The sequence below is a fragment of the Bos mutus genome, chromosome 7 (genome assembly GCF_027580195.1).
Source record: "Bos mutus isolate GX-2022 chromosome 7, NWIPB_WYAK_1.1, whole genome shotgun sequence".
Classification (NCBI taxonomy): Eukaryota; Metazoa; Chordata; class Mammalia; order Artiodactyla; family Bovidae; genus Bos; species Bos mutus.
The window spans coordinates 1,569,607-1,594,894 of record NC_091623.1 but is presented as its reverse complement, the minus strand read 5'-3'; the positions used below and the strand labels follow the sequence as shown (position 1 = coordinate 1,594,894).

Genomic DNA, 25,288 nt, shown 5'->3' with positions numbered 1-25,288 from the left:
CAAATATAGAGTAGTCACCAGGGAAGCGTGGAGACCCAGGTGCTGGTTTTATCATTGCCTCTGCTATGAGGCCTTATTTATTACCTGGCATTGAGTCTAGATATTTGTTTGGACATTAAATGGCAATAGAATATAAATATTACCTTTCTAATATCTGCATTTCTTTTTATTTCCAGTCAAAATGACATCATGTCACACAACCATTAAAAAAAGGAAATTAAAACCCCAGAAAATATGTTAAAGCACTGCATTGAGTCACTGAGCCATAAAAGCAAGGGGACTCTGAGCTCTCATGTTAGAATGGCACCCAAAGCGCTGTTCCCTTGATGTTGGGGAACACAACTCTCTTGCCTTTTATTCCCGTTGTTTCCAGGGGTACCTATTCCAGAAGTTAAGGAGGACTGAGGAGTATTTTCTCTAAAAGGCAACCTGGCAAAGAGAAAATTCAGTTCTCATAGCTGAGAATGCATTTATCTCGATTATACGATTTTAATTTGCAAATAAGTCCTCTTAAAGAGATTTTTCTTTATTTGATGTGTTTTTGAAGTGGATTAAAGAAATGACAACTAAAGGCATGAAAAGGCCACAATCCACATATATATTTGGTTAAGATTGACTCATTACCAGATGTTTTGATTGAGTTTTGTAATCTTGTCCTTGTGAGTACTATATTAAATCTGGTTGTATTATTCTAAATTTTCTTTGCATGTAGCCATGTGGACATTTGAACCCTGTAAATAGCTTTGTATAACCAGAGCTTTTCTGTCTTCACCAGAACCTTGGTTGAAGCCCCAAGGGGAACGGCTCTGTGTAGACTGGTTCTGCATGGAAAGTTGCTGGTTTCCTTTAGGGGAGTTGGAGATTGTGAGGTTGGGAGGGAACCCAGAGCCATTTATAAGCTGACCCTACATAAGGCCACATGAAGTGCTTTGATGTTTTCTAAACTATTATTTAACTTTTCCTTTTTGAAAAGTAATGACTCCAGTGTTACTGAGCCTCCATGCATGGATCCTATGCTTCCTCCCAGTACCCATTCCCCGGTATCCTGTCGTAGCTGAGAGGACCCTGCTGAAATGTCAGCTGATACATCTGCCCTGCAAGCTTGCTCTGCTGTGTAGAGTCATTTAATCTCAACTTTTGTGCATTGATAGGGAAGTTTCAGACTTCCTGTAGTGTATGCATGTACACAGCTCCATGAGGTCTTATTGAGCTTTCTCGACTAATATGTATCTACCTCTCAGAGTGATCAGGGCAGGAAATCTTGAATGCAAATATTTGTGGCTCCGCAGTGGTCCGGCCGGTCTTTCAGCCCACGTGGCCCTGTGGAATGGAGTGTGATGCTAGTGTCAGAGGAGCAGAGGGCTGACCCACCATCTGACCATCAAGGAGGCAAGAGGATGCATTGCTGAGCAGGAAGAAAGCCTGGCCAAGGGAGCTGGATCTGGGTTACAACCCTACAATCAGAGCAGTTCTCTTTCTTTAGGGCGAGATTATGTACACCTCTCAGACAGTTTATTTTTAATTTATTTATTTTTAATTTAAGGATAATTGCTTTACAGTGTTGTATCGATTTCTGTCATACATCAACATGAATCAGTCATAGGTACACACATGTCCCCACCCTCTTGAAACTTCCTTCCTCCTCCACCCCACCCACCCCTCTAGGTTGTCACAGAGCACTGGGTTGAGCTCCCTTGCATCATACAGCAAATTCTCACTGCCTGTCTATGTTACATACAGTAATATATGTCTCACTGCCACTCTCCCAGTTCATCCTACCCTTTCCTCCCTCCCGCTGTGTCTACAAGTCTGTTCCCTATGTCTGTGTGTCTGCTGCTGCCCTACAAATAGATTCATCATTACCATTCTTCTAGAGTCCATACATATGTGTTTATACAAGATCCTTGTTTTGCTGACTTACTTTACTCTATATAACAGGCTCTAGGTTTATCCACCTCACTAGAACTGACTCAGATTTGTTCCTTTTTATGGCTGAGTAATATTCCATTGTATATATCTATCACAACTTCTTTATCCATTCATCTGTCAGTGGACATCTAGGTTTCTTCCATGTTCTGGCTATTGTAAACAGTACTGCAGTGAACACTGGGGTAAGTGTGTCTTTTATTTTTAAGGGCTACAGTTCAGTTCAGTTGCTCAGTTGTGTTTGATTCTTTGCGACCCCATGGACTGCAGCATGCCAGGCTTCCCAGTCCATCACCAACTCCTAGGGCTTGCTCAAACTCCTATCTATCAAGTCAGTGATGTCACTGACATCATTTAAGGGCTTTTGTGACATAAAAGAGTTAATTCCTATCATCATCATCTGAACACATGGGAGGTACTAAAAATGATTATAGAATCAGCAGACAATTAATTATCTTGTGGAATTTTTTCCTCTTATTTTTCTTTTCCCCTGTTCCATGTGGCATGTGGCATCTTAGTTCCCTGGCCAGGTATTTAATGCACGCCCCCTGTACTGGGAGCAGTGTCTTAACCACTGAACCACCAGGGTAGTCTTATCTTAGGGAATTTTTAAAGTACCCTCATTGGTCCCATTTTATTATTCTGATTTAAAAATGGAAGCTTTTCATCTTTGGGATTATGGATTTTTCTAAACCTCTGAGCCTCTCTTTTTCTGTTACCATCTCTAGCTGGTTTGGGATAACAGCCTCTCAAACCCTATTCAGAGTGTAGACTAGGTGTTTGGAAATGGGGTGACGTGAGGGGCTCTCATTACTGCAATCCTTTTGCAGTTGACAATTTGTTTTTTCTTTTTACAACCTCAGATACTTATACTTTGTGACTAATCACGTCTGATTAAGTTTTATTCTTTCTCTACCGAATTCTCAGAATTGTCCCAAATTTTGAGGGGAAAAAAGTGACTAGTTACATTTCTTCTGGCGCCCCCTGAGCCCTGTGCTTGAATACAATGAAGTCACTTTGTTGAAGGATTAACTTTATATTACATTCTTGCAGAGTAGATGTATGTCCCTAAGGTACGACTACCCCCACTGATGAAAATAAATATACCATTCTTTATGATTCCTCCCCGTTACCTTCTCTGTTGATTTTCAGAGAGTTTATGAATAGTCACATATTTATTCAACTGGCCGAAAGTATACTACTTATTTTTCTTATGGTCTGTAATAACCTAGGCAAGGTTATTAAAGGGTATACAGACCCCTTTTAAGGCAAAGTTTCTTATGTCATTACTTTATACAAGCAGGTCAGATTCCATCTTGGGAACAATCTCTTGCTCTTAACCTTTTTCTCTGATTATAAAAGTAATATATGTTCATTGTGGAAAATGTATACAATGCACAGCACAAAGAGAAGGAAGAAAAGCACTTTAAGACTCACTTCTTAGAACTACTGTTAAGCAGTTTATACACAGAAACCTTTTTCTTTCTTCTCTATATATGTTCATTAAAAAAAAGTAGCCATACGGCAAAATGCTTCTGTGATCTGCTTCTTGGCATAGCAGTATATTTTATGCCACTAAATATTTTTTCCCCAAAGCATTGCTTTTGAGGACTCCATCATATTCCTATGGGTGTGCCATAATTTAGCCATCCCCCTCCCTAGACTGTTAATCAGTTTTCAGGGTTTTATTTTTTATAAGTAATAATCTTTATCAGATGGCCCTTCTCACTTGGTAATTGGTTTAATACTTTTCTTTAGTCAGTGCAGTCAGAGAAATCATCAGGCAACTTTGAATTAAGACAATGAGCTTTGCTTACATATCTTTAGTGTTAATCTTTGTTTACAGCACTGGACAATGCCATCGAAATATTCAGTACCTAAATTGAGGGCAGGTTAATAAAAAATATGAGTGTAGAGCAAATCATAGAGGCATGGGAAATAAATTAAAAGCCTTTGTCCCTCTACCTAAAATATTTCCCCTCACATAGCATACTTCCATAGACTAGATGCTTATTTTTCTTTGAATAATGAGTTTAATATATCTAATTCAGTTACTGTTTGTGGCAGCAGAATGACTTCTCCTCAGCTCTTTAGCTATTAGTTCTATATGATATTTGAATCAGTTCTTTTAATTGTGGATACTAAATGTCAGTCTTTCTGCTGTGAGTTGGTCCTGTAGTCAGAGAAATACATCCTCCCCTAATACATCAGACAGTCATTCAGTTAACAGCTACGAGTTTCTTGACACAGTAGGAATTAATTCATTATGCAAACAGCTGACGGGGTAGGTCGACAAGTCAAGTTTTATCGGTGGCTTACACTGAAAAGTAAAACCAAGAATTAGACTTTTCAGCATGCTGAACTATATCTTTAGGTATTAAAATAATACGTTTAATTGCCTAAAGCTGTTTTTATGGTTAAACATCTTTGTTGGCAATTGGCATTATGGGTGGGAGATATGTAATATACAGGTTAACCTAGGTGCTCATTCCTGTTGCTCTTGTGCATTTCTTGATTAGATACTGGGGATTTTATGAGTCACAGCCCCCCTGCATAAAGAATTCTATGGCTTTTTCTCTACAAGTCTAATTTGAAAAAAGAATTCTTCTCAAGGGTTTAGAAAGTAATTCATAAAATGGGAGGAATAATAAATATTATGCCTTAACTCATATACTAGTATAGAGAGGTTTGGTTCACTTGGGTGTAATTTTAGTTAATTTCCACAAGAGACAGATTGAAAGTTTACCATTTGGAAGTGGTAAGTGGGAGAAATGGCTAAATCTCATATTTGCAAAAATGATTACATTATCTTAAATGAAAATGCTACTATATTAACAACTTCAACAAGTACTGCATTTGGGTAAAAGAAATCTTCTTAATAAAAAGTTGCCTGAAGTTCACTCCAACTTAAAATACACAAGTGAGGAAAAAGTACTTACTCTGATTTATATGTCTTTTGGAGGTGTAATTATTGGCTTTTTACTCACCTATGTAAAACAATGTACTTTTGTAAATGGATTTCTGGCCACTTTATGCAGCCTTTTTTCCTTCATTTTTTTTTCTTACATAAAAAGTAAGCACTGTCAATCAAGGAATTTTAAGGTTTATTTCCTCTTTAGAAATGATTGATAGCCTTTTAGATTTACAAGTTGACAAGTTAAAGGGTTCTATTGGTATAATTATGTACTAAATTCACAGTCTTTCAATTTAAATGTCCTTTTAAAACCACAAGATTATCATACCTGTATTTTGAAAAGTGGGCCAGTCAGTTTGGGTTGGTATACAAATTGCTTCCATTAGCCTTGGGACCTATTTGAATTTAATACAGTTTTTTAAAGTTAGCAGTAGTATGAATCTTAGTTTTAAAATTTAGGTTAATGGAAATGCATTTTAAGTAAAGCATGTGGCACCTTGTTTTCTAACGTATATAGCAAAATGTCTTTTTATTCAGTAAGGGAGAAACTATGTGTTTGAATACTTTGGTTACACTAAAAATAAAAGAACAAACCCACACACCCACCCGTCACTTAGAGGAGATGAGGGATGAGGTAGAGGATGGAGCCGCCATCTTTTTCTGGTCAGGCAAGGAAGGCTGGAGATATTTCATATCCTGGGGAGGAACTTTGAAAACCATATACCAGAGTCCACTTTGTGGCGAGTTGAATTTAAGGATGCTTTGAAGAAAGTGTAGTCAGTTAGGGTACAGAAAGACCCACTATCTCCACAAATATTATGCTCTTCTTTTACTCTTTAAAAATTCATCTTGGATACCCAGCTGTTCTAAGCTAGTTGCTCCATAGGGGTTAGCCTTTTCCTGAAATAATATTATGTTGGTGCATCAGTCTGTCATCTTAGATGTGAGGGTGTCATATCAAGGGCATTTTCAATACCTGTCTCTTTTCAGAGTCTTCCAAGGGTAGCACAGGCTTTGCATACTGAGAAGATCCAGTGTCCTGTGCCCATCGCCACACTCTTGCTTAATTGCCACCTCTGGCATTGAGATCCTCTATCACCTGAAGGCCACTCAATATTTTGTAGCTTTGCAGATACTTATGCCGTTTATGACTGTAAACACCCTTGGACAAGCCTTCCAGTGTTTTAACCCAACCTTCTGACTAAAGGAAATCCTATAGCCTCATATCCAATTCCATTTTACTCTCTACCTTCAACAATGTAAGAAATACGGAATTTGGCCAGAAGAGCAGAGTTCAGGACCTGCTTCTCATGTTCTTTAGAGTGAGTCAGTCCCCACCATGGTAAAGAGCAGGAATTAGATGGTAGAAGTGTTCAACAAAAGGGATCATCTGTCCATCATTTTACAATCTAATTCAAAAGTATCAATGAAACCTTGGACTTCCTAGTTATTTCCACACCATAAGTGCTGCAAATCATATGCTGCTTTATTTCCTGAAATTGTTCTAATTGTATGACTTCTTCATTGCAGCGCTCAACGAACCCACCATTGATTATGGTTTCCAGAGGTTACAGAAGGTTATTCCCCGGCACCCTGGTGACCCTGAGCGTTTGCCAAAGGTAGGATACCTTCTCTTTGGTTTGTAGTCTCTGGAGATGTGGGCTTGGATGATTGGCAGAAAGTTTTGCTACCGATAAAATTTCATAGAGAAGCAACTAAATATTTCTGTGCTTTGTGTATTTAGTACAGTAAGGTAAGCAGTGATCAAAGTAATAAGCACTCATGTGCCAGGTAGTGTTGTACTTATTTGTACTTGGGTCATTGTACATACATGCTAAGTTGCTTCAGTCATGTCTGACTCTTTGTAACCCCAAGAACGACAGCCCACCAGGCTCCTCTGTCCATGGAGATTCTCCACACAAGGATACTGGAGTGGGTTGCCAAGCCTTCCTGTAGGAGATCTTCCCAACACAGGGATCAAACCTGCATCTCTTAGGTCTCCTACATTGTCAGGTGGGTTCTTTACCACTAGCACCGCCTGGGAAGCCCACTTGTGTCATTTCTTCCTCTCAAAAACCCTTGGAGATTGGTACCATGACCACCTCTATTTTAGAGAAGAAAGTAACTAAAGAGAGGTTAAATCAATTGCCCAGGGTCACACAACATGTAAACTGCTGAAGTGAGATTCAGATCCACGAAGCCTGGCTCCAACGTCCAGATTATTAATCATTCTATCATATCATTTCTCAAAAAGAAACAGAATATTGCTTTCTAGCCCCATGACAATCTTTACTTATTCCTGGTGAGGGGAGAACAGCTAGAGCTCAAAGGAAAACATATTGGCAGATCTTGCATTTGGGTCACTGAGACATGAGCCTCTTCCCTCCAGAAACATCCCACCTAAGACACAATTGGGAGAAATTAAACAGAAATGCCAGTCAGAGAAATATATGTCATACAGTGGTCTGTCATTAATTGCCAGTGCAGAAAAAAGGAAATGCACATCTGTTGGCTTCTCTTCTGTACCATTGTCAGTGTTGAGATATTCCCATCTCTGTATATACAACACCATGCATAACAGAAAACAATAGCCACATTTAACAAAAGGACAACCAATGCTGTGTGAGGACTCAGAGGAGAGAATGCTAAATGCTAAAGAATGTCAAAGGGCAGGACGATGCACAGTGAAATTTCATTGACTACACAAGCCACAGTAAGTCTAGAGATATGTCGTCTCCAGGTCTGTTTCCCCTCATAAAGCACCTACAAAAATGAAATTGACATCCTTCCAAGCTCAGCAAACTTCTTTAGGTGATCAGTTCATCATCGCATCTTACCTGTGGGGTCTGCTGCATGGGAGGGTGGGCAGGGCCACCTGTCAGAATGGGCTTTGTTCAGGAGAAAGCTACCCCACCCCTTGAAACTGATGCACAGATATGAGGGGCGGACAGGGTGGTGAGGGGCCCTGCCTGCCGGAAGAGAGGAAGAATTGTGACAAGCAAAGTCTGTCCTCTCCTAAGCCTGGGAAGAACTACAGAGCCTTCAGTCTCAGCCCTGAGTTCCCATTACAGTTTCACCTCCACTAGGTGCCATTCACCTTAGAAAAACTTCCTGAGAGCATTTCACCTGAGGAAGAAACCCTATGATGTGTCAGTCTGTTCAGATCCTTGTCTTTGCAAGGGGCCTCCACCTTACACCTCCTTCCCTTTAACCCTGACTTATTCTCGGTGAGCAATTAGAGAATCTAAGAGTAATAGTGACTCTTCCTCTGCTTCTGCAGCATAGGTGTGCCATGGAGAGAATTATCTTTAGTTTTCTTTGTCTGGCAAGAACCTAGCTCCCATGCATTTCCTATGGGAAAATAATTGATAATTTCATAGCACAAGGATGTAATTAATATGTGTCCACCCAGTGGTCAGTACCTAAGGTTTCTGAGTGGTAGAAAGAAGTCAGGAGTGCATAGCAGATTCTTCCCATTGTTTCCACTTGGAAACCATTTTCACTTTCATTTGGCATCTCTCTCGACTCTGCTGAAGGGACTGGAGAGTCAGGTTGGGTGAGGTGGAACTCAGAACCATGGCACCTCCAGCTCTGTCGTCTGGGTCAAAATTCATTTTTGCCCCATAATTCTTTACCACTCTATTCCTCAATTTCCTTATGTGTCAAATGGAGATAGTAATATTTCCTTCTTTGGGGGGTTGCCTTCATCACTTATTTATCACTCAACAAAAAGGTAGCTATGATTATTTGCCAGCTGTGAGAATGAGACTCTGACTTTGGAGAGCTCTCCTAACCAATCTCTGCCACTCAGGAAATCCCAATCTGGGTCAGCAGTGGACTGTATGCTTTATTTTCTGTGCCTCAGTTTCTTCATCTATAAAATGGGGGTAAAATAACATGCAGACATTACCGGGATCACATCAGGATAAAAAAAAGTAATCCCGTGTGTTACATGGTATAGTTTCTGGCGCACGGCTGCCATTCTATAAATACTTACTGAAAAAACAGGAGACAAATTTGGTTTAATGGTTGAGGTCTCTAGCTCCCACGCAGTACTAATTCATAAAGAAAGGAGAGAAACAGGAATATATGGTTGAGTGTTGTGTATTTGCTTTTAAAAACATCTTCACGGTTGCACATCACGTTCAGAAACTTGAACAAATAGCCCAGGCACGTGTCTCTTCGTCCCTGGTGGCCCGATGGTGAAATTCCCAGCCCTGCTTTCCTGGGTTTGGGAAGAGTAATCAAGGACACAATGGGTTTGTGTGTTAAGGAAACACTCCATAGCTTGCATCCAGCCACTGCGCCGTGCGAGAGCTTTGGCCGGAGCCCACCCCAGGAAGCTCCCTCTGTGACTCAGATCAGAGTGGTGTCCTCTTGGCTCTGAATGTGAAGGTGGAGTGAGAGTTCAAGAGCAGGGTCAGGAAGTGGCGGATGGAGCCAGCACGAGGTATTCCTGTGGACCTGGGAGATTTATAGTCCCGCTGTCCATTGTTTGAGGGATGAAAACGGGCTCCGCCTTTCTTAGAATCGTGGTCAGTGTTTGTCAAACAGGAGTGTTTCAGTGCGCCATGGACCACACACCTTAAAAAACAAACTCCACTTTATTAAACCCATGTGTTTGTGAATAGACAAAGCTAGATTCATACAACCACCCACATATTCTGTCAAATGAAACTGCTCCAAAGACCAAGCAGACAGCTTTCCATAATAATATGCCTTTGTATGCTGGCTTGCACTTTTTCAAAGAACTTGTACATGCTTTGTTTTATGGGAGCCCCTCTTGTGAGAGAAGTCGGGAAAGCAGACCTCATTCCCATTTACCAAATGAGAAAATGGGAGCAAGTGGGAATCCTTCTCTGTAGATGATTTTTGTCCCCAAAAGCTACCATCAGGGATAGTTGCCATACACACCGATTTAAAATCCTGTCATTATGCAAAGCCCAGGTGTGACTCGGTTTCGTTTCTCATGTGCGTGTGGAGAAGGGCAGGCTGAGGGTTTCCAGCTGCAGCATTCTCTTCTGTCATACAGATGTGCCTACCTCTCTGGATTGGCAGGAGGGAGAGGAACTTTTGACCAACTTTGGGGTGAAAGTTGACTTTTCTTATCATGTGGAGGTGAGGGGGATGGCGACTGTGGTCACTCAGAAGCTCTGAGATGCTGAGATGCAGGAGGCCCTCCAGAAGTACTGAGCAAGGAGCTGGCCGTCTCTGTTTTGAAGGCCAGAGGTGTCCCTGTCCCGTTTCAGTTTGCCAGCTGTCTTCCTGAGTGATCCGTGAGCATCAGTACAGAGGCATCGCACTTGGCCGGCATTCGCATGTCTGCGGTGAGGCCCAAGGAATCGGTAACATGTACGTCGTGCCCGCAATGTGCCTGGCATGGCTTTATCAAGGTTTCTGAAAAGCATAGCGGTCAGGAGGGGAGACTCAGGTTAGGTGGACATGGATTTTGAAAACCGCCTGCACTGTCTGTGCACGGACTCACCCTTCCCAGACTCAGATTCCTCCTTCGGAAAGCAGCTGCCCCACATTGTGGCTGTTGGGTGTTAATGAGATAATTTATGCAAGGGGCCTCTCGGGCGGATAGCGAGACTTCAGTATATGGGGGCTATTATTCCTGGCAAGATGGGTACACCCCACATCACAGGGTCAGAGTTTCCAGAGGGCTGGCGGTGTGCCTCTCACAGCAAGCACATGGGAAAACTAGGGTTTGCACGCAGGGCCTCGGGCCTCGCTGCATCAGGTTCCCATTTCCCTCCAATTCTGGAAACCCAAGTGATTCTGCCTTGAGGCCACAGGCTTCTCTCTCCTGTCCCTCGCCTAACCTCAGCCCCATCCTACTTAAACATGCACCAGCTTTCTCTCTTTTCCCCGCCCAGAGGAGTTGGCATGGGGACCTGCACAGGGTAAATGTGTCTCTTCTCCAAGAGCCAGTCCCTCTTTTAGAGAAAATAAAGCAGTTTGAGAAAAGTAACAAAGGCGGCATTTGTGTATTTTGCTTTATGGAGCTGAAAATATCTGGTAAATTGATCCGGTGGGAGTAATAAATACACATTACTTTATCTTGTTCTTCATGTCCTATACCCTTGAGCCTTGATAGAACAACACCACTTAATAGACTTAAAAAAGAGTAATTACACTCATTGGTTGTGTGATTTTTCAGCCCTCCCAGCCCTGCCTGACCTTCTAATTTAGCTCACCGTGTCTAACTAATGCATTTATATTCATCTTTTATGAAGCATGTATAGTACAGAGTTGACTTTAGAGCCTTTCTCAAGCTGTCCTCCCCACTTTCCAGTCTGGTGAGCAGGGAGGAGAGTGGGGTGTCTCCATACCTCTGTATCTATAGATAACACGTGCACACGGCACACAGCATTTTTTTTGTTGTCCTTTATGAAACATAATATAAAGTATTTATTACATTTTTTACTTTAAAGCTTTTATACATTCTAGCATTATTTACAGCTAAACACGCAGGCAAAAGATGCAAGTGTTTTTAAAATGATTACTGTTAATGTTTCTGCTTGTCAGAAGTGCTTAAATTTTCCTGCACTTTGTCTAAAAACTTAGTACTGTTGCCTTTTAAGCACAACACATTTAAAAGATCTTGCAAGTCAGATTTGCAAACACTGCTGACAGTTTGTGATGAATGATATTGCAAAATTTGCAAGATGTTTGTCATTTCACGCAGCTGACATATTAAGGAACAGATTAAGAAACACGAAACCCCTACGGAACACAACCATCCCAAACGCAAACCCAAACAAACCTCAACCAAACCTTGAACCCAGAGAGCGCACGCACCGGAATCTCTCACCCGGGTTTTCTCTTCCTACTTCCCACTCAGCCAGTGGAACCCAATTGTTCTCACTGCATTTTCTCTCACCATATGGTCTCCTCATTACCATACACTAAGAGTCCATATGGGAAACTTGTGAAATGAACTGTATTCATTTTAACTGCCAGATGAGCAGCCTTTTGCTTTGCAAGCTTAGCTTAAGTCATCTGCTGTCTTCGTGTTGTTATGGCAACAGGGCACCAATAAAAAATTCTAATCTACTGTAAGTGATCACAGTATTTTAAGTGCTTGCCTATAACTGCCCTCAAAGGGGAGGAAGAAGGAGGGGGTTATCTTTGTCCAGGGAGCAAGGGTGGTTCTTCATTCCAGCAGGTGTCAGTAAAGATGCTGGTAAGACAGAGAGTGAGGTCCCGGGCTGGCTGTGGAGTAGGTGCAGTAGATGCTGACGGTAAGGAGGTGGGCTGCTGAGGCGTGGATGGTACTGAGGAGGGGCTGTGGACCCTTTGGGCAGGTATAGAGAAAACACTGAATGCTAGAAACCATAGTTTTCCCATTAGAAATAAGACTGCTCGCATGGTGCAGCCCGCCATGAATAAAACTCAAGGTTCTGAACCACAACATAGGCAGCAGATCCTTGGGGTAGCTTCTCATTCACTGGTGTGCAAAAAAATAACAATCCCAGCCTCTTCTTCCTGTACACGGGAATTAGTCATTTCCAACACCATGCTAATTAAGAGTACCTTAAAGTAATGGGAGTAGGCAGCAACATCCTTAAATATAAATCATTTTCACCTCCACAGGCCACATGATATGTTTCATCTCTGTCGCTCTATCTGTATTGAAAGTGAATGTTTATAGTCTCAGTTCATCAGTTCGCATTAGCCTCATGCTGAATATTTAAACACAGAACAATCTGAACACACCATGAAGGAAGACAGTGACTGCACTTTCATTTGGAACAGCAAGGGCTCATCTAATAATAATTTAGTAAATCAGCCATTTAGTGGCTCAGTTGTGCACTGCATTGTGCCAAATATTATTCAGTTCCACTGTACACTTGCAGAATGGAAATTCAGATGCTAGTCACAGGCACTGGTTTTGCTCAATGCAGACACGAGACCCAAAATCACCCGCCCTAAAGATCGGCCGTGTTTAGTGATTTATCATAAATACAGAGCTGGGGCAAAATTAAACTGGAGTCGGCTGTATACCATGTATTCTAATTATGTTTTTATTGTTTTAGTCTTTATGCAAAGACTATCTGTAATTCAAAACCTGCAGTTGCATCAGTGAAAATACAAATAAGAAATCTTTGCATAACCACATTGCCTGTTAGCAGAAAAGGGGATGACTGAGGGTTTCAGAAGAGGAGAAAGAAAAACCCTATGTCTTTATCTTTTACTCTGTGACACCGGCCCTGCTCTCTAATCCTAATCATTTATTTGTTTTGTTTTTAAGAAACTCTATTAACATTATATCTGGGAACCAAAATGACTCAAAAAAAAAATACAGTAACAAAAACAAGTCATATGGTATATTCACCTCTTAGGAAAAGCATGCTTGGGTTTGATTCCAAAAACCATTTTGTCTCTGCCTTTTCTTGTCAAAAACACAAACTGTGGAATGCAGTTCTTTTTTACCCCTCTCTCCTCTGTCTCTGCCAGAAAACTCACAGGCAAATTCCACTTCCCCATTTTGATAATATGCCCAGTTTAGGGGCTTGGTGTCCCCTCCTACTTATGCTTTTATCAGGGGAGTTTAACCTAGTTTTGTGTGCCCTTAAAATTGTATACACAAGTGTGTGTGTGTGAGATGAGTATGCACACACCTGTATCACACATTATTTTTCTGGGGAGGGAGATTGTAGATTCATTAAAAAGGCCATGACTCCCACAGAAGTTTTAATTTTCACTGTGTTACTTTATGTATGTTATCTTTAACTAACCAACTCTGCAATAAGTTATTCTGTCGCTATTGAATCATGCCCAATTTAGAGATGAGGAAACTGAGGCTCAGGACAGCTCGTGCAGCTGTCGATAGAGATTTTCCATTTCCAGATTTCCTCACCATTAGTCTGTTCAGAGTCTTTCACAGGGTTTTGCAGGCACATAATTCACATTGGCTCTAAGAATGCACATAGTTTGCCCAAATTCTCTGGAAAATAAGGAAGGGTTATCACTGCTATCTCTGCCTCCTGCTCCGTAAGCCTCACTGGCTGTCTGCTGAGCTCGAAGCTGGTCTGAGTCCACCGATGAGGAAACGGAGGAAACCGAGGGTTGCGTTTGCAATGCTGAAAGTGGCCGAGCAGGTTTTGAGTCAATGCTTTTGGATTCCAGAGCCTGAATCTCTAAAGCACTGCCTCCTAGAATTAAGAAATGGGAATTGTAAGAAAAAAGGCAGTTTTATAAACCAGATTTTTAGAATTTCGCAAGTTCAGCTAGGGGGAGGAGGAAGGTGGTAGCAGGGTCTGAGGGTAGCTCACAGATGGCTGAGTCAGGGGAAAGAGGCAGCAGGAATTAAAAATACAGTACCAGGAGATAATTCTCTTTCTCTTTAGCCCCCGAGTCATCGCGGCAGGGACTTGTAATAACAGCTACTCCAATAGCCTGTATTCTTGAGCCTCCTTCAAGTCCTTTTTTAGCATGGAGCTCTTGATGGGTGGGTGCGCGCGCATGTGTGTGGGTAACTTTAACCTTCATATCACACCCTGTGTACAGAGGCTTTGAATATAATTACTCATTAGTTCAAGGAGAAGTCACAGGGGAGGCACAAGGGGCTCATTTCTACCCAACACCCTTCTCTTAAAGACCAAAGAAACAGAGACACTAGGAGGTTTCCGGCCATGCTTGCTGTTTTCAGCCTTGAGTAACACTTCAATTAAACACTGGAGTAATAAGAACCAACAGAGCCCCAGCAGTCTTGAGGCAGTGAATTTTAATTGCAGTTATAGTCAGGACCATCTGTAAAGCTTTGGGAATCATCATTTACAGATACCATTCGTCTGGAGGTACATGCAATAACCAATGATGTTCAACAATTTAAGAAGCCAAAACCAACTCTATTTTTGCCTCCCTTAGATATCCTTAAAGTTCAGCGTAGTTCCAGCCTGCATGCATCACTTACTCAAGTTGAACTACACGTACTTGTCCAAAAATATAAATATACACATACATTTGTATACACACACGCCAGACACACATACACAGACATACGCCGACGTACATAAAATGAATCTCTTTGTTTACTCAATGGTCCTCTTACTTTCAAACTAGATATTTATTCTTTCTCACCCTAGGGAAAGGGAAGCCACAGCCAAAAGACAAAGAGAAACACAAGTAGTTAATTTCTGGCTTTCTGTTTCTAAGAGCCCAGGCCTTGGCAACTTAAAAGAGTTTCAAGGGTAATTTTGACTCTAGGCAGGTTTTGTTTCATGTGCTGACTTTACAACCTAGCCCTGAAAAAGGCACCTCTGTCCACAGCCTTCTCTTTAAGCAGAGACTTTCATCCTGATCAGAAAGTCGATTTCCAAGGCCACTCAGCAGGACCTAACCCAGAGCGCTGGTCTTAAACCAGTACAATGAATCGGAATAAGAAGAGCCAGCCAGAGGTTACCAAGTTCAGCTCTGTACCTCCAAGCAGGTCATATCCACAAGGGTGCAGACACCATTTTTCACTGTATTTGTGGCGGGAAGCACCCCAGGCTCCCATTCACCAATTACCATGACACCATTTAGAAGAGAATGCCACGAGACCAAAAAGAAGCGGGGGAAGCCATTGTCATCACTCTCCTCAGGAATACCTGGTTTCACAATTTATACTTAACTGCTGACACTTGAAAAGTCGAACATTTTGGTAAAATGAATCAAGCTGTAATGTTTCTTTTATGAGATCCCCTTGCAGGAAAGGGAGGTTTGGCACCTCGTGGAGACCAAGCTTAGTTATCCATCATAGTAAAGTCAGCTGTCCTAGCCGGCTTCTCAGAGGTCACGCGATCGAACCAGCAGCTCTTACAACTATATTATTGCTTACGGAACAGTAATTGAGGCACAAGATAAAAATTACCTGGTCTAATAGGCAGCGAACAATTTTCACTCAATAAAATTATAAGCCAAATCATTCATTTCATAACACTTTGGCTAATTTATTTGTTGACCTTTTAATATCCATAGCTCTTCAGTGGTATTAACTGCAACTCAGACAAAATCTCTTGTTCATTTCACTTTCATTGATTTTTTTTTTCCATTGAGGCAATAACAGCTGCCTGAAAACAGCCTTTTTCTTTCCACTGTAAAAGTCAATCATGTAAGTTAGTATGTCTTACGTTGATATAGCTGCGTTAGCTTACAACTGCCTTAATTCCATGTGATTCAGAAGTCTTCTATACCATGCTTCTAACAAATGCAAAGCTTTCTGGTGCACCTTCAGCCACGTGGCACAATGATACCTAACATACGTTTGAGAAGTAAGAGGAGTATCATCTAATCTAAACACAAAATTGGCCTCAAAATTAGAGGATGTTTGGAAGCACCCCTCCCCTTCAAACCTCTGCAGTGTCTTTAGAATACTTTTGAAGCCTCTTGTGCGAATAGCAGTAGACCCTTTCAAAATACTTAAATCCTTTGTTTTGAAAATTTCTGCAGATTTTGATTATGGTTTGAATTTTATCTTTCTTTAAAGGCTATGGGCAATGAGTGTGTGTTGGAATGCTCCTTAAGCTTCAACAGGGGCTTCTTATATAGTAAAATGCTCTGAAGTCTTTAGAATGCAGGGTTGTAAAATATAATTGTTACACATTTGGCATTTTATGCCTCCCTAGAAATAACCACTTGCTACCTACACCTCATCTATGTTCCTCCTTTCCATTTCAATTTACTCTAAAGTGGTCCTTAGCCATAATGAGAATGCCCCTTTCAACAGAAACATGTTTAATTATATCCATGCTAAATGTAAGCGACACTTCTCAGTCATAGGGCTTCTGAGTAAAGAGTGTTTAAAGTGTGACACTAAAGGCTTATAATGATCTGTGGTAAGCTCCATTTTGAGAAGTTCATAATACCAGAAAAAATGAAAAATTTAAGGAATGTCTCAGAGGATTGGAAACTAAACAGTGCTCAAGTATTATTTTGGTTTGTTTTATTCTTTCCCTCACCGCCCTCATTATAAGATTTTTTTTTTTTTTAGGATGCAGAGTCTACTATTGTGGAATTTTCCATTTGGCTGAATAAACATAAAGGAAGTTGGGATAGAAAACTACCCTCCACAGAAATACCTTTCAGTACAACTAGTATTTATTGTGCTGTACATACAGCTCTGTGGGAAATGGGCTGCCAGAAACTTCCAATCAATTTTTCAGCTCTTAGACTTTCCAATTAGTGTCACCCACACTTTCAGAAGCAAGTGGGGAAAGAGCTGGAACTTAAAGGCTAATAAGCTGAATTACACTGTTCAAAATTTGAACCCAGTGTAAACTCCAGAGTGAGGAGGTGCATGGAGTCAGTGCTGATTTCATTGATAGGTGCTTATCGACTTTAAATCAGGAGTGATTTTGCCATTCTGATATTTGGACCCACTGTATCTTGAATCCCCTGATAAGGAAAGCAGATTGGTGATAAATGGATGTCCAGGAAATGTGTAGTGACAGGAAAGTACTGTACTTCTTTCATAGGAATCACCCAAGTCAACTTGACTTTGATAATTGATGCTTATCATTTAGCTTCTGTTTTCTGCATCCCTCAAAACATTATTTTCTACTTGAGGGAGCATAAAGCCAAGCACAGATTGTCTTCTGAAATTACTGAAGCATCCCTGGGCTTTAATTTTATGAGGGAGTTTCCAGAGTCTCAAAATCTGATTCTGATATTTGAAATTAATGTTGTGTTGGTAAATGGGTACCCATCTGGCTTTATGAGTTGGTCTATATGTGTTCTGAATGGAAGAGAGTTCAGGCCATCTCCCCTGCTCATCTGGGTTTGAATTACTTAAAACATTGAACTGGATTTATAAATGGGCTCAGTATCAGATGGTTAGACACCCTTCCCACTCTCCCTGGGAGGCTGGGTGGGCACAGTGAATATGCACTTATTATGAAGAGCAACACATTTGGGATCAGATGCCGACGATTCACATGGAGGGTGAATAATCCTCAGAGATTTTACTGTCATAAAACAGAAGGAAAGATGAGTTAGCCATGTCTGCATATCAGATATGATATGCCTTGTTCCTGAGAGTATGCAAAAACCTAAGTATTTCTAAGAGTCTAGGAGTACAGTTAATAAAAGGCTAATGTACATCAAGACCAGCCTCATGTTGATAGCAGCCTATAACTTGAGATAATGTCTGTACCCGAGATGATTCATTATATTAGTCACAAAATTAAAGTGTAAGTACAAGCCAGCAGGAGTGAAGGAGCAAATTCACTTAAAAAAATGATATAAAAAACCTCCCCAGACTTGACCTTTGGGAATTTATATATTGGATTAAAAAGTCTAGAGCCAAATGGGGCACCAAATTTAAGTCTTCTACTTTTATAAACTATGCCAAATATATGACTTGTTCATTTCCTCATGTAAATTAAGCACATACGTTTAAAAATCAGTACCTATTTTAGACTCTTCAATAAGAATTTCTCAAGGGCTGTGGTTTGCTGAACACAGTGCTAGGGGCTTGGAGAAGGAGATTAAGACATAGCCATGACCTCAAAGTACCTACAGTCTAGTTGTTGGAGGTTGAAGACTCGCACATGTAAGAGCAGAACAAAATGACCCTACAGAATCTACTTCTGTGTGGCTCTGGGTGGGGCAGTCAGCACTCTCTTTCAGAGGAATGAGAGAGGTTAGAAGCTGGAGTCTCAGTGAAGGTGGAATTAGTTCTGATAGGATAGTGTAAGTATGAAGAGTTCAGGCTCTGATGTGTAACAGGACTGAGCTTGAATCCCTGCTCAGACATTCATTAGCTGTGTGACCTCAGGGCAAGTTGGTGGACCTCTCTGAGTCTGTCTCCTTATCTGCCAAATGGTGATACAGAGCCTCACCATGAGGACCGAATGAGTTAAAAGTCTCCCTTCCAAACACAATAGTTTTCTTTTCCACCACCATCAGTACCACATTCATTACCAGACTCTACAGGATGGGAAGGCATTGCAGATGGACACAGACTGAAGCCAGTGTTCCAGATGAAGTAAGAGCAAACGAATGATGGTTTGGAGATAGGAGGGGGCCCAGCATGTTCCTTCTAGACTGAGGAGGTCAAGCTAGCCCAGAATAGAGAGCAGTTCTTCAGATGTATAGGGAGAGGAGGTTGAATAAAGAGGGGTGGAGATCTTTTGCAACCTCCTAGGAACCCTGTACCGTAATTCTGGGAAGATAGGGTGCCTTGAAAGGTGCTGGAGAGGAATGTTGGTGTGCGACTACTTGGGCAACAGCAAGTTTAAGAATTATTTGCTAACTGACTGGGTTGCAACATGGGAAGTAAAGCCGTATCTTCTCACTTTTTTGTAGCCCATTTGCCATTTTTATCATTAAGGTTCCAAAACATAGCAAAACTTATGACAATTATACTTGACTGTTCCTTGAATCTCTCCAGTGTTTCTACTAAGTCTAAACAGATTTAGTATAGCTTATCCATTTTTTCTCTCCAGAATCCCATTCACATAATCATCAATGGTCATAGCAAGGCAGGTAATGACCAGTTTTGATTGTGAAAGGAAATAGGTCAGTAAAAAGTTGTTTTTAAAGAGTAAACATTTTCTATGTCTTTAAGAGAGAATAAGTCCAAACTTATGAAAAGAAAAATAGTCTGACTCAGGATATAGGTTGGAGAATAAGCATTACCTCTATAAGGAGACTCTGGGGCTTTTCAATATTTAGGGTACTAGTATTTGTCTTCTTAATTGCCCAATGGGATATGTATTTTTTTAATCCAAGGATAGGATTAATTATCTTGGAAGAGTCTAATCTCTACCCTCATGTTTTAAACTGCAAGCAGGGAGTCGTTTTAAACATTAAGAAGAGAAGAGAAAATCTCTCTTGACAAATAAATGCTTTGAAAAATTAGATATTAGTACTAGTCAAATGCTCTTTCTTTTCAGAAATATTAAAATTGCATATTAGAATGGAAGGATCCTTATACGATGTCACAAAAAATAAGACTTTAGGAACAGTTTCAGAGACAAAAGATTATATGAAACATCCAGCTCTTCCCCTTATGGGAAATTTCTCTCTCTCTTTTTTTAACATCCCAGGCTCAATCATTTCCTAATGTGAAGTTACAGATTTTTCAAATTACCATATAAAACTGCAAAAAAATTACACTTGTGACCACCGAAGAGATCGCATATACTATCAATTTGATTTTAAAAGGCATATATCTTTTATACTACCTGTCATTTTTATAATGCCTTTTACAAATTTAATCAATACATTTTAACATTCTATATACTTTAAGTGCAATATACAATAAATATTCAAGTTTCATCTTAAACATGCTTTAGCCTTTAAATTGTTAAAACTGCAGTGCCCTTTCAATCTACTTACATAATGTCATAAAATATACATTTCAAGGTAAATGAAGTCAGCTACTTCAATTTAGTCCCTCAAACTGGTAGTAAATGAGAGGTTAACACTATGGTGCCAAACCCATTATTGAGTAAATTTAGCACCTTGGACAGCTCTGTAAAATCTTTATTGCTTTCCTGACCTGCTCGTCATGTTCTGTCTGTGTGTTCAGTGGTTCTCAGCTCTGATTGAAAGGCAATATATTAGATCCCCAACACAAACACGCTTGGGGGCTAGTTCACTGGGAGCCTAATGACATGGAGGTGAGAGCAATTTTCTGGTCACCGAAATCCAAGCACCTTGCAGGTTCGCTGCACTAACTCATAGAGGACCCAGACATTTCCTTTCTCCTTCCCATTTGTAGAAATAACTAATAGAAGCTGAATCACATTGGCCAAGCTGAGCCAAAAGCTGTCTCCCCCTTAAGCCCCAAGTTGATACCACAATGAAGGACACTTTAAAATAGGCAAGATGCTATTTAAGAGAGTCACTTTCAGGACATGACATTGGGTTCACTGTCCTCAAGCCTGCTGGTCTGAAGCAATGCTGGGCTGCTGACCTGACTACAGCAATGTGCCTAGTGGAAAGCGTGTCCTGGCTCCATGGATTGAAGGAGGAGGCAACTCTAGGAAGTGAAGTTCACGTTTCACTTTCAGGGAGTTGAATACTGATGAGAACTCTGGGTATTGAGTAAGGAGAAAAAGAAACAAGTGAATTATGTCATCAAAACCTGTTATCACTAAAAATATCAGTTTAAAATATATATCCTACCCTGATAATTGGAATTTTTCAGGTACAAGAACTTCAAAGATACTGGAGTTTATTGGAACTTGCCTCCTCCCTGGTCCTGTGAAATTAATTAAAATAAGTGCTGCTTGAAATCCTCAGTGATACTGTTTCAAGATTGAAGTTCACAAATGCAGGTTCTAACTGCATACCTCATCTTGCTTTTGACAAACAACAGTTGTGTATTTTTTCCCTAAAATGAGAAGAAAGAAAAATACCTTCTTTGCCAAGCCCAAACACTGACATAAATATTCATTTGAAGAAATAAAGAATATAGACCGAGAGAAGTCAACTTTTAGTATATAAACTAACTTGACCCTGTTTTGTTTTCATCTTTTCTAAGAGCCAGGTAAAGCCGTGAGGTTTTAATGAAAGCAGTGCGGGCTGAATTTGATCTGGGGATAGGGTTTACTGTGCCCATACCATAGTAAATTATTAACTGCTGCGGTCAGACAGCACTGCAAACAAAAATGTGGTAGGTTATCTTGTAGCTTCCATTAAAAAATAAATTATTTCAGATGGATTGATTCAAACCCCATTGATTATATAATGTTTTCCACTCCTTATCTGAAAAATAACAGAACTGTTTTGTAAATGGGGTATAGCAGCAGCTTAAAGCACGCATAAATGTTTATTGAGAACTGAAAACCCCTCTACCTCATTTTTGAATTTAGGACATTATATATGTCATAAGTAGTTACTGCAGTATGACAACTATTTTATCTTATATTATAGAGAATTTAAAATTGAAAAATGCTAATATGTATCTAAAAGCTTGTCATTTCAAGAGTTGTTCAAGAATTTTTGAAGAGGCTATGGTGACAGCAAAATGAATGTAATTATATCCCTATTTTGTGATCAGTGTCTGCAGTATGTGAAAATTGAACAGTACTGCTTCTCCATGCAGAAATCTATTGTGTAAAACATTTAAAGTTAAACTTCTTCTTGAAACTTTACCCACAGCAAAAAAAAAAAAAAAATGTAAACATATCTTCTTGCAAATCACCTCTGATAATCATACCATGCCTTCATGTTTGGTTCTCTGATAAACCTCCATTTTATATGTATCAAGCTTAGCTTTTCTTTTCACACTGCAGTATAAATGAATCTTCAGAAAATTGGGGCTGAATAAAGGAACAATTTCTTGTGGTTAGAGTGAAAAAAATTACCACCACACATATTTTTGTAGAGTGCCCTATATTATTAGAAACAGGCATGCTAGCTAAATATGGGAGTCCACCTAAATGAAAGGAGACATTTTTTTCTTCAACTGGAGTGAACAGCAGAGCATAACACCTAGGAGGAGGATGAATGAGCAGTTGGGGAAAATGACAAACAACACTGAAATAGCAGAGAATTGCTATAAAAGAAGCAGACTCTGCCAGTCATGACAGTTAGTGCAGAGGGAGCTTCTGGGGGCAGGAGAATTCTTTTGTAAGAACCTCTGACAAAACAGCACATCACCCCCTGATCTCATGACTCTGCCACACAAGGGAGATATACAAGAGGAGGCTAATGCCACATGCTTCTTACTAGCTGAAGACTGATTGGAAATCTCTTGAAAATGACCTGTCTGATAAGGTCATGGTTCCTGGAATAAGCAATTAAGTGCAAAATAAACACATCTTAGGGATTCATAACATGCACCAACTGACATCGATCGTAGTAATCTAGTAAATGACCTTGCAATTGTATTCAGCAATAAACATATGAGTGCTTTATCGTGCTTATGGCAGACTATTGAGTGATGTATTTTATCTTGCAGTACCAATGATGCTCACCTTTTGACTTGATTAAGTGTGTATATGAACAGGGATAAATTGGTGATTTAACACCATTCTGGGGTTCCCCAAACCCACTGCCCTTAAAGCAGTGTGTTGGCAAAGGATGGTGAGAGGGAAAATAGAACATGATCATGTGAAAAGATAATGACATCCTGCCTTCACTCAGAGGACTGTATCTGCTTTTCTCCTTGACAGGAAGTGATACTCAAAAGGGCTGCAGATCTGGTAGAAGCACTCTATGGGATGCCCCACAACAACCAGGTGAGCGCGCTGGGTCTCGAACCTTCCACATTCAGCTGAAGCTCCCAGAGTCCTCGTTAGAATGAAAAAGTGTGAAAATTGTAAAAGTGCTTTCATGAGTTCAGAGTAAAAGTCATTCAGGCCTAACATGTTGCAAAGCCATTCGGTTCCTCTCTCTTCTTTTGTAAATCTTTTATTGCCTTTTCTAGGGAATAATTTTTCTTATGAGAAAAGGTACTTTATTTAAAAGGAATCTCCTGTGGGAATATAGTTCATCATTGAAGAAGAGTTACTGGTGCTCAATTTCGAGAAAATTTAGGAGGAAAAGGGGGGCTTAATTTCTTCTCCTAAAAAGTGTTAACAAGGCCTGACCATTGTCTGCATCTGTTTCATAGAGCAACTCCATGTTTCTGATTCAACTTGCTCAGGAAACTACAAGTCTGAGATAATCCTTCCTTTCTTGTGTTGCTTGAATCGGTTGGTGTCCAAGGGACACAGCCCTACTAATACTTAAGGACACACTTAACACACTAACACTTAAGGACACTTAACCTTCCCTTAACTTCATCCAGGGAGATGAATTTCAGGGCACGTGTGGACACATGTGTATGAGAGAGTGACCCCAGAGTTTTCTGTGTTACTGGTGGGGAAGGGAAGGCCCCAGGTTGCTGTACTGTACTGCAAGGTAGTATGGAGGACTGGCTGAGTTAATCAGCTGTCAAAGTCACACAGAGTTATGCAGCCCAGCTTTGTCCTTAGGGAGGTAAGTGTCCTTAAATGAGGTCTTCACCTCTCTAAGCCTCGGGTGGCCCATCTGAGGTATGGGCTTGATGATGATGAGACTGAACACACAGGTTTGTTGAAAAGGTTGCAGCAGTTAGTGCAGTTAATCATGGAAAGCCCTGAGTGCAGCCTGCAGTAAACACTTGGGATGTGGTACTCCCAGGAATGTGACTGGGGCAGTTAAACGGGATGTTCCTGTTACTTTTCAGGAGATTATTCTGAAGAGAGCGGCTGACATTGCAGAGGCTCTGTACAGTGTCCCTCGCAACCACAGCCAGCTCCCGGCACTCACGAACACCTCGGTCCATGCGGGAATGATGGGCGTGAATTCCTTCAGTGGACAACTGGCCGTGAATGTCTCCGAGGCGTCGCAGGCCACCAATCAGGGTCAGGAGCCCTCCCTTGTCCCCACCCCCACCTGGGCTAATTTCCTTGCCCCCTCCCAACCTCAAGCTACCTCTCCCCATTTATTTGACACAAAAGAGTTTACTTAAAAAAAAAATTCCCCCCCCCCAAAAAAAAGGGGAGATTCCTGGGTCTGTGTGTATCAGATATTATTATAGACTTTTGGTTCTAGCCATCATGTTTGGCAATCTGGTGGGGGGTAGCTAGACAGGATCCATGAATTTAGCCATCTCTGCATTCGACTTTTCACTGTAAACCATGACTGACAGGTCCCAAAGAGGGCTGGAATTGAAGTTCTGGAGGGGCCAGAGCCTATCATCCTCACCCAGGAGTAGGAACCTGTTACCTCCAGGGTACATCTCTCAGATTGGGATTTATTTCTCTTCCAAAATGGTAATTTATGGGTCCTGCATTGCCACTTCTCACGGGCCTGCTAAGTATTTATGATCTCCTGAGAAATGTGTCTTTCGCTGGCTTCCCATTTTAATCACAGAGCTAGCACCCATGAATCACTCGGCCCCTTCCCTTTGGGATGTGGTGAGGGGGCAAGAGACAGAGACCTCCTTTGCCCCGGCCTCCCAGGCCCACCACCCACCTGAATGCCACCCTCATCCTTGCTTTCGCCCCCACCTCTCAGGTTTCACCCGCAACTCAAGCAGCGTGTCACCACATGGGTATGTGCCGAGCACCACCCCGCAGCAGACCAACTATAACTCGGTCACCACAAGTATGAATGGATACGGCACTGCTGCCATGTCCAATTTGGGCGGCTCCCCCACCTTCCTCAACGGCTCAGCTGCCAACTCACCCTATGCCAGTAAGTAAAGATGTGTGTCCTGTGTTTCTGCACATTTTTTGCTTCAAAACCTGGGCGTTGTGCTGTGTTGGCTCATTGTGCAGGCTCTGCCCTGCCAGGTGTGGACCCAGTGATGCGACCCAAGGCAGCACTGTCTCCAGCAGGAGTCTCTGCCCTCCTTGCTCATCACTGCATCATTGCCTCCTTGCCCTGTCTCTCTAGCAGAGCTTACCTGTAACCAGAGTAGCAATGTGAGGTCATTGTGAGAACCCAAGCTTCCAGTCAGACGGAGCTGGGTCTGAC

General features: G+C 41.2%; 1 protein-coding gene across 7 annotated transcripts in view; it reads left to right on the top strand.

The window, feature by feature from the left end:
• The window catches only part of EBF1 (EBF transcription factor 1), a 409,074-nt gene that overhangs the window by 369,221 nt on the left and 14,565 nt on the right, over positions 1-25,288 (top strand). For all 7 annotated transcript variants that reach the window (XM_005897517.2, XM_070373017.1, XM_005897516.2 and 4 more), the window contains exons 11-14: positions 6,371-6,459; positions 22,957-23,022; positions 23,994-24,171; positions 24,827-25,006. In XM_005897517.2, coding sequence (XP_005897579.1) covers positions 6,371-6,459; positions 22,957-23,022; positions 23,994-24,171; positions 24,827-25,006 — 513 coding nt within the window. The remainder of the gene's footprint in view (positions 1-6,370; positions 6,460-22,956; positions 23,023-23,993; positions 24,172-24,826; positions 25,007-25,288) is intronic.